This window comes from Orycteropus afer, unplaced genomic scaffold (assembly GCF_000298275.1).
Source record: "Orycteropus afer afer isolate SDZICR_OR568_19922 unplaced genomic scaffold, OryAfe1.0 scaffold00424, whole genome shotgun sequence".
NCBI lineage: Eukaryota > Metazoa > Chordata > Mammalia > Tubulidentata > Orycteropodidae > Orycteropus > Orycteropus afer.
This window is the reverse complement of record NW_006922011.1, coordinates 949,453-958,195: the sequence shown is the minus strand read 5'-3', so window position 1 is coordinate 958,195 and position 8,743 is coordinate 949,453. Positions and strand designations below refer to the sequence as shown.

The 8,743-nt window shown below is 37.6% G+C and overlaps 1 protein-coding gene and 1 pseudogene across 1 annotated transcript in view; both read left to right on the top strand.

The window, feature by feature from the left end:
• The window catches only part of CHAC2 (ChaC glutathione specific gamma-glutamylcyclotransferase 2), an 11,746-nt gene extending 9,934 nt beyond the window's left edge, over positions 1-1,812 (top strand). Inside the window, exon 3 of the mRNA XM_007954005.2 lies at positions 1,414-1,812. Coding sequence (XP_007952196.1) covers positions 1,414-1,812 — 399 coding nt within the window. The remainder of the gene's footprint in view (positions 1-1,413) is intronic.
• Positions 1,813-6,448: 4,636 nt separating this feature from the next.
• Positions 6,449-7,901, top strand: LOC103208321 (annotated as a pseudogene).
• Positions 7,902-8,743: the final 842 nt, after the last annotated feature.

The window sequence follows — 8,743 nt, the reverse complement described above, 5'->3', positions numbered from 1 at the left end:
GGGAGAAAGAAGGGCTGCTTATGCATAGGAAGACAACTCAGGGGGCAGGAGTGCATGGAGGGATGGACACAGGGAAGAGGTAACTATCGGGAGGAAGTGGGAGGGGAGCTGTTGCATTGGGGTAAATTGTGGTCAGTGTTATGAGACAAAGTATATGTGAACTGCTGTATGGAAAGTGAATTTGCTCTGTAAACCTTCACCCAAATCACAATAAAAAAAAAATAAAATGCTTTCATAATTTACACTAGAAAAAGTATCATAAAAATGGCTTTAAACTAGTCATCATTAAACAGTTAAAAACAAACAGCACTTTCTTCCTATAGAATTTTAATTCATTACAGAAGATATAGGAGCTCTGGTGGCATAGTGCCTAAGGCACTTGACTGCTAACCAGAAAGCTGGGGGTTCAAAAGCATCAGACACTCCTCGGAAGGAAGGTTGGGCAATCTACTTCTGTAGTGATACCACCTTGGAAACCCAAGGAGGGAGGGGTCACTATGAATTGGGTGCAACTTGACAGCACATAACAACCACCACAGCAACAGAGGATGTGTAGGGACTTAACAGTTATTAATTAAAAGAAGTCAAAAAATTAGAAAATCTGTATTATAAACCATAAATTTTGCTTATATCACAAATATTTTCTTAAAACTGGGGGGATTAAAAAACACCTCCAAGTTCTTTGTAGCCATAGTATATTGTTTTTATTGATACTTCGGTCATGGACTCTCCACAAAAGAGGCTGCCATTTAGTTTTCTGGATGAAGTTATATACAAAGGATATTTGAAAGTTCAGGCAATTAAGAAATGAAAAAAATAAAATCTGCTATGGCTTTAGGTTGTTGATTATTACAAAGCTTTTAAAACACAGAATCCTTTCTTCCAGTGAACTACCTAATATGTAAAAAGAGAAAAGTTTACACTCAGCTTTAGCAAAAGGAGGATGGGGTGTCAGAGTTCCCCTAGCCAGCACCCTAATAATACTCAGATCCAAACAGTGCCTGAGGTAGGAGTATCCAGGATGACTAGACTGGTCCATGAAGCAGTTTGGAAACTACCGCCCTATACCATAAGTGACGTATTTTTGCACTTAAGGCTTTAAAACTGTATTTTTAATGACCAAATGAAAACCTGACATTTTTCATTTCAATCCCATTGGTTAAAAGAAAAAAACTTAAAAATATAAACAAAGATAACTATCCAATTGTGTTACTGACACAAAAAAATTCAGAATAAATCATTTATGATGCTGATTTTATTTAGTACACATCTTCTCAATGTACTTTAGGTAAAGCAAAACTGCACTGACTTCTAAGAATGTACAGGATATCTTCCTAAATCATAACACACTGTGACTTGTTTTAATTAATCTTGAAAAATTCTCAATGATACCTTCGTTTCATTTTTCAACAGGGTTCTGTATGGGGTGTTGCTTACAAACTGCCAATAGGAAAGGAAGAAGAAGTAAAAGCATACCTTGACTTCAGGGAGAAAGGAGGCTACAGGACTGAAACAGTCATTTTTTACCCAAAAGAACCCACAACAAAGCCATTCAATGTGTTGTTATATATTGGAACATGTGATAACCCTAATTATCTTGGTCCTGCACCTCTGGAAGACATTGCTGAACAAATTTTTAATGCAGCTGGCCCAAGTGGAAGAAATACGGAATATCTTTTTGAACTTGCAAATTCTATCAGGGACCTTGTACCAGAAGATGCAGATGAACATCTTTTCTCTTTGGAAAAATTAGTAAAGGAACGTTTAGAAGGAAAACAGAATCTCAATTGCATAGAAAGACCTAATCATTGACTTACCCAAACAAGCATAGCTTTTAGTCTTAAGAGAATAGCTTCCTTGCAATAATGCAAGATGATTAGAAAATGTATTTACTTGAAGAAATTATTTATCTTTTGTTGTATTCAGCGTATCATCTAAATTTATAGATTGTAGGTGCCCTGAAAAACATACATAGTCAAAGAATTGGGATATAGCTAAAGAAAAACATTCAAAATTTTAATAACATACATGATCTCCTAACTATATGATACTAAATTGTTGCTCATTAGAAGTGAGTATTTTAACACAAGACAGTGAATGACTCAGTTTGGTTCTTGTTTTTATCAGAGTAAAAGTAATTTTATTGTTTCATATCACAACAGTGTTTTAAAGTTAAGAGAATTAAACCAAAAGTTCAGTAAATAAGGTTTTGTCTTCAATATGCTACCCTACATTATTTCTGTAACCATGGCTTAAAATATACAAAGTTAAAACAGCACGTGATTAGAAATGTATGGTAGTACAGACAAGATTTCAGCCTTGAATGTGAATTTCCTTGTTATTCAGGAATTAAATGAAACTTTCAAATTTAAGCCTTAAAAAATTGGCATTCTTATTATAAAAATGTCCTTGGAATTATAATGTACATACCTCTCACTTTAAAAATAAATGCACTTTAATCACTACATGGAAAACAGTAAGCTTAAGAGAGCACAAATTACATTATATAAATCACATCCACTAACAACATAGTCTGTCATTCACATTGTATTCATTTACATGGAAACGGGGAAAAAAAGATTGTTTTTTCTAATATTGCAAATTAACAAAAACATGTAAGTTGGACTTTTGAAACAGCTTTTGGAATTGCAATTTCTTTAAAGAAAGAAATGCCATTACCTGACCATATCCTACATAGGATCTTTTTATTTTTCCCCTCCTTGTACCTGGTCATTTAAACAAAGGTATCAACTGAATAGTGTTTATTCTGTTACTCAAGTAGGAAACAAACATATAAATTATTAAGTCATATGGAATTAGTCTAGATGCACATTACTCAGATTATCAGTGATTATAGTTGATTCCTTTCTCAATAGGATATATATATTCCAGGGTCTTTCAACATGTAAAGAGTTTCAGTATCGTACTAAACATAATATGAATCTTGCTAAAAATTCCTTAAACCCAAGCATGAGTAATACTTAGTACAGAAATTTTTCACATAAAATAAATCTGTCCTAGATTATACCAACAGGAGTCCTTTCATATTTTTCTATTTATGAACATTTTACATGGTAAATTAGCTACGTAACTATTTTAAATATTCTCCAACATTTTAAATATTAGTTTCCCAGAAGACATTTCACTTGCCCAGTACAACAGGAAGGGGACTAACACTAATCGATAATCTGGTAAGAATGTGCTAGGCCCTTGAAATGTTACCAGAAGCCATAGATTGAGTCCCACTAATAGCTACCATATGTACAACAGAATGAAACACTGCCTGGTCCTATGCCATCCTCACAATTATTGCCATGTTTGAGCCCATTGTTGCATCCACTCCTTAAGGACCTTCCTCTTTTTTGGCTGAACCTTTATTTACCAGGCATGATGCCTTTCCCCATGGACTGGTTCCTCCTGATAATATATCTAAAGTACATAAGACAAAGTCTTGCCATCCTCCCTTTTAAGGAGCATTCTGCCTGTACTTCCAAGCCAGATTTGTTCATTCTTCCGGCAGTCCATGCTATATTCCATTTTCTTCACCAACACCATAATTCAAAGCCATCAATTCTTTGGTCTTCCTTATTCTATGTCCAGATTTTGCACGCAAATGAAGTAATTAAAATACCATGGCTTGGATCCGGCACATTTTAGTCCTTAACATAAGCTCTTTGTTATTTAACACTTTAAAACGGTCTTCTGTAACAGATTTACCCAATGTAATACATCATTTGATTTCTTGACTGCTGCTTCCACGGACATTGTGGATCCAAGTAAAATGAAATCCTTGACAACTTCAGTCTTTTCTCCATTAATCTCGATGTTGCTTAATGGTCCAGTTGTCAGGATTTTTGCTATCTTCTGTTGAATTGTAATTCATACTAAGGACTATAATCAGTAAAAGCTTCAAGTCATCTTTGTTTTCAGGAAGTAGATCTGTGTCATCTGCATACTGCACGTTGTTGTCTTCCTCTACTCCTAACGCCATATTCTTCATATAGTCCAGCTTCTCAGATTATTTGCCCATACAGATTGAGTACGTAAGGTGAAAGGATACACCCTGACACACACCTTTCCTGATTTTAAAACATGCATTTATCCTCTTGTTATATTTGAACTACTGCCTTTTGGTCTAAGTACAGGTTACACATGAGCACAATTTAGTTTTCTGGAATTCTCATTCTTTGCAATGTCATCCATAATTTTTTTTAATAAGGTTTTTTTTTTACTCTTTTATTGACATCTTTTGATACACATAAATGTTTACTTTTTAAGAGGTCACAGTCATCTAGTTTGTCTTCCACTGTTTGTATTTTTAGTTATGTTTGATAATATGTATCTGCCATATATTAGGGACCCTAAGTGTGTCCCTATTTTCTCTTTGATGATCTTTGTATTTTCAGGTTTTACATTTAAGTCTTTGATTCATCTTGAGTTGTTTTTGTATATGATAGGAGGTAGAGATCCTACTTCGTTTTTCTGCAAATGGATATCCAGTTTTGCCAGCACTATTTGTTAAAAAGACTTTGTCTTCCCCATTTAATGAGTTTTGGCCCTTTGTCAAAATTCAGCTGCCCATAGGTGGATAGATTTACTTCCAGGTTCTCAATTCTGTTCCATTGGTCTTACCAGTTCCATTGTTCCATTGATCCATTGTACCAGTACCAGGCTGTTTTGACTACTGTGGCTATATAGAAGATTTTAAGATTGAGGAGTGTGAGGCCGCCTATTTTGTTCTTCTACCTTGGTAGTGCTTTGCTTAGCTGGGGTTTATTTCCTTCCCTCAGTAATCTCCCTCCTGTCTTAGTATTCCTTAGTTTGCTGTTATGTCTCACAGAACTCACAAACTCCCAAGGAAATGTCTCATGCAGTGGTGGTGGAGGTTGGCATGTCCCAGGTCTGTGAGTAGGTCTGGCAGATTCTCCCAACTCACATGGTTGCAGGGGTTGGCGAACCCAAATCGGCAGGTCAGATGATGGCTGCTGTCTCAAGTCCAGGGGTGAGATGATAAGGAACCAAACACAGAACCGGACCAAAAGAGCCATCCATAAATTCTTATGATTTACACGGTTGAATGCCCTTGCATACTCAATAAAACACAAGTGAACATCTTTCTGATATTCTCTGCTTTCAGCCAAGATCCATCTGACATCAGCTATGATATCCCTTTTTCCACATCCTCTGCCAAATCTGGCTTGAATTTCTGGCAGTTCCCTGTCAATGTACCACTTCAATCATGTTTAAATTACTTTCAGCAAAATTGTACTTGTGTGTGATACTAATTATGCTGTTTTATAGTTTCTGCATCCTGCTGGATCACCTCTCTTTGGAATGGGCAAAAATATGGATCTCTTCCAGAAAGTTGGTCAAGTAGTTGTTCCAAATTTCTCAGCATAGACAAATGAGCACTTCCAGCATTGCATCCATTTGTTGAAACATTTCAGTTGTTACTCTTTCAATTCCTGGTGTTTTGTTTTTTGCCAATGCCTTCATTGCAGCTTGGAGTTCCTCCTTTGATACCATCGCTTCTTGATCTTATGATACCTCTTGAAATGACTTGAAGTCAACCAATTCTTTGGGACCGTAAGTGTGTCCTTATTTGTGGTACAGTGACTCTGTGTATTCCTTCCACCTTTTTATACTTCCTACGTCATTCAATATTTTGCCCACAGAATCCCTCAATATCGCAACTTGAGGACTGAACTTTTTCTTCAGTTCTTTCACCTTAAGAATGCCAAGTGTGTTCTTTCGTTTTGGTGTTTAACTCCAATCTTTGCATATATCATTATAATACTTTACTCTGTCCTCTCAAGCTACCATTTGGAATCTTCTGTTCAGCTCTTTTACTTCATCATTTTTCCTTTCAGTTTAACTACTCTCCACTGAAGAACAACTTTCAGAGTCTCTTTTGGGTTTTTCTTTCCCTCCTGTCTTTTTAATGACCTTTTACTTTCTTCATGTATGACGTCCTTCATGTTATCCCAAAACTCACCTGGTTTTCAGTCATTAGTGTTCAACACATCAAATCTATGCTTGAGATGGTCTCTAAATTCAGGTAGAATATACTCAAGGTTATAATTTGGCTCTCATGGACTTGTTTTAATTTTCTTCAGCGTCATCTTAAACTTGCATATGAGCAACTGATAATCTGTTCTGCAACAGACTCCTGGCCTTGTTATAACTGATGCTATTGAACTTCTACATCATTTCTTTCAACAGATGTCCTCTTGCAAAATTCTACTGTGTGATCTCCAGAGTCATTTCTATCACCAATCCCGCATTTTCAAGCTACCAATCCTTCATTTCCAACTTTTGCATTACAATCACCAGTAATTATCAGTATATGTATGATCAATTTCAGGCTTCAGAAGTTGGTGAAAATCTTCAATTTCTTCATCTTTGGCATGAGTGGTTGGTGTGTAAATGTGAATGACTATCATATTCAATGGTCTTCCTCGTAAGCATAAGGATATTATCCTATCACTGACAGCACTATACTTCAGAATAGATCTTAAAATGTTCTTTTTGAAGATGAATAAAAAAAAAATGAATAAAACAACCTTTAGACTTTGAGAGCTGTGAAGAGGCTATTCTGTATGCGGCAAAAAGAGTCGTGGTGGGCTTCAGGGCTCACAGGCTACTGCCTGGGAAACCAGCCCCTCAACACAGTGTTGCCGCCATTGCCAGAGTCTTTAGGGCTGGGATCAAAAGGCCACAGAGACCCAACGCATCCTCTGCAGCCTGGGCCTGTTTCCTGGAAGTCTTTAGCATTCACATTTGCCATTAGAGGAGGTTTATTGGCTGGAATGAAGTACTTGAAGAAAGAAAAGGCAGAAAAGCTGGAGAAGGAATGGCAGCGATCATAGGAAAATCTTTACTTGGGGAACCATTTTCTCTCACAACTCATACTGGAGAGCCTAAAACCAACAAAGACTACCTGGGCCAATGGGTACTGATTTATTTTGGATTCATTCATTGCCCGAACTAGAAAAAATGATTCAAGTTGTGGATGAAATAGATAGTATTCCAACACTGCCAAATTTAACTCCACTTTCCATCACTACTGATCCAGAAAGAGACACTAAAGAAACCACTGCAACTTATGTGAAATAATTTTCTCCAAACTGCCTGTCTCTGAGGGATTACTCCTGGCCCCAAGGATGAAGATGAAGATTACATAGTAGATCAAACAATAATAATGTACTTGATTGAAGCAGATGGTGAGTTTTACATTCCTCTTCAATTTGTCATTCCTGACATAGTAGACCATATGACTGTCCAATTCAAAATGGCCATTACCAGTCTATTTCAGCTCACTAACATCCAGAATATCCATTTCATTTTGTATGTGTTCCAATTCATTTTTTATGACTTCCAGTTTTCTTGTATTCATACTCCATACATTCCACGCTCAAATTAACGGTTCTGCAGCTGTTTCTTCCCATTCTGAATCGTGCCAGATCAGCAAATGAAGGTCCCAAAAGCCTACTACTCCATCCATGTCATTAAAGTCAACTTTACTTTGAGGAGGCAACTTTTCCCTAGTCGTATTTTGAGTGCTTATCTGAGAAGCTCATCTTCCAGGACTATGTCAGACAATATTCCACTGCTAATCATAAGGTTTTCAGTGGCCAATATTTTTAGAAGTAAATTGACAGGTCCTCCTTCTTTGTGGGTCTTAGTCTGGAAGTTCTGCTGTAATCTGTCCACCATTTGGTATTTCAAATACCAGTGTCATGCCTTCCAGAATCACAGCAACACTCAAGCCACCACAGTATGACAAAATGACATTTTACATACAGAGGCAAATCCCCACTTTCTGGATAACTTCTCTGAGCTTGTTTCCATAGGTAGCAAACAATTATACACCTTCTAAGTTGGAGAATCTACGTTTTTGACTCTACAGTGAAAGATCTTTCCCCAATGTTTGTAAACACCTATCTTGTACACTATCCTGCACATTTTTTCTTGTTTTTTTGGTTTCATTCCCTGATTACCATCCCCAACCCTAACCCACTCTCCTCCCCTCTCTTCCTTGTGCCCTCCCCTCCCTATGCCCTTCTTAATTATGTACTCCTGTATGTCCAGCTTTCCCTCCATGTCAATGCTGCCACTCTGGTGCCCCATGGCCAATTGCTCCAATGGGTGACCTCTGTAGAGTAGGTAGGTATATTGCCTTGGACTGGGTTCTCCATGTTAAGTCTTTCCACTGTTAGGCTGACAGCCAGTCCTTGGGAGTGAGTCCTATCCTAAGCCCAAAGTGTAACCCAGGACCATGGTCTTGGGGGTCCCACCAGACTCCATCTGATCAGAAACTCTGGTCATTATTCTGTTATTTTAATTATGTTTCACATTTTTCCTCCCACTCTCCAGGATCTCCAGTTTTGATCCCTTCCTGAGTGGTTGGCATTGATAGCTGGGCACCACCTAGTTCTTCTGGTCTCAAGGTCCACCATATCCCAGGGCTGATTGTTTCCAAATACCTTGATTTTCTTCACTCGTCTTTGCTTCAGATGACAGGAATCTATTAGCTGCATCTTAGATGGCCACTTGAAAGCTTTTAAGACCCAGTCACTACTCACCAAAATAGGTTGTGAAACAAGATTTTTATGTATTATGTTGTGCCAGTTGAGCCTGGTGTCCCCCAAATACTATGGTCCTGAGTTGGCAGTCCCAGCAGTTGGCTCTCCCAAGGTGTTTGGCTGTCTCTGAGGGATTACTCCAACTCTGTCTTCTGTTG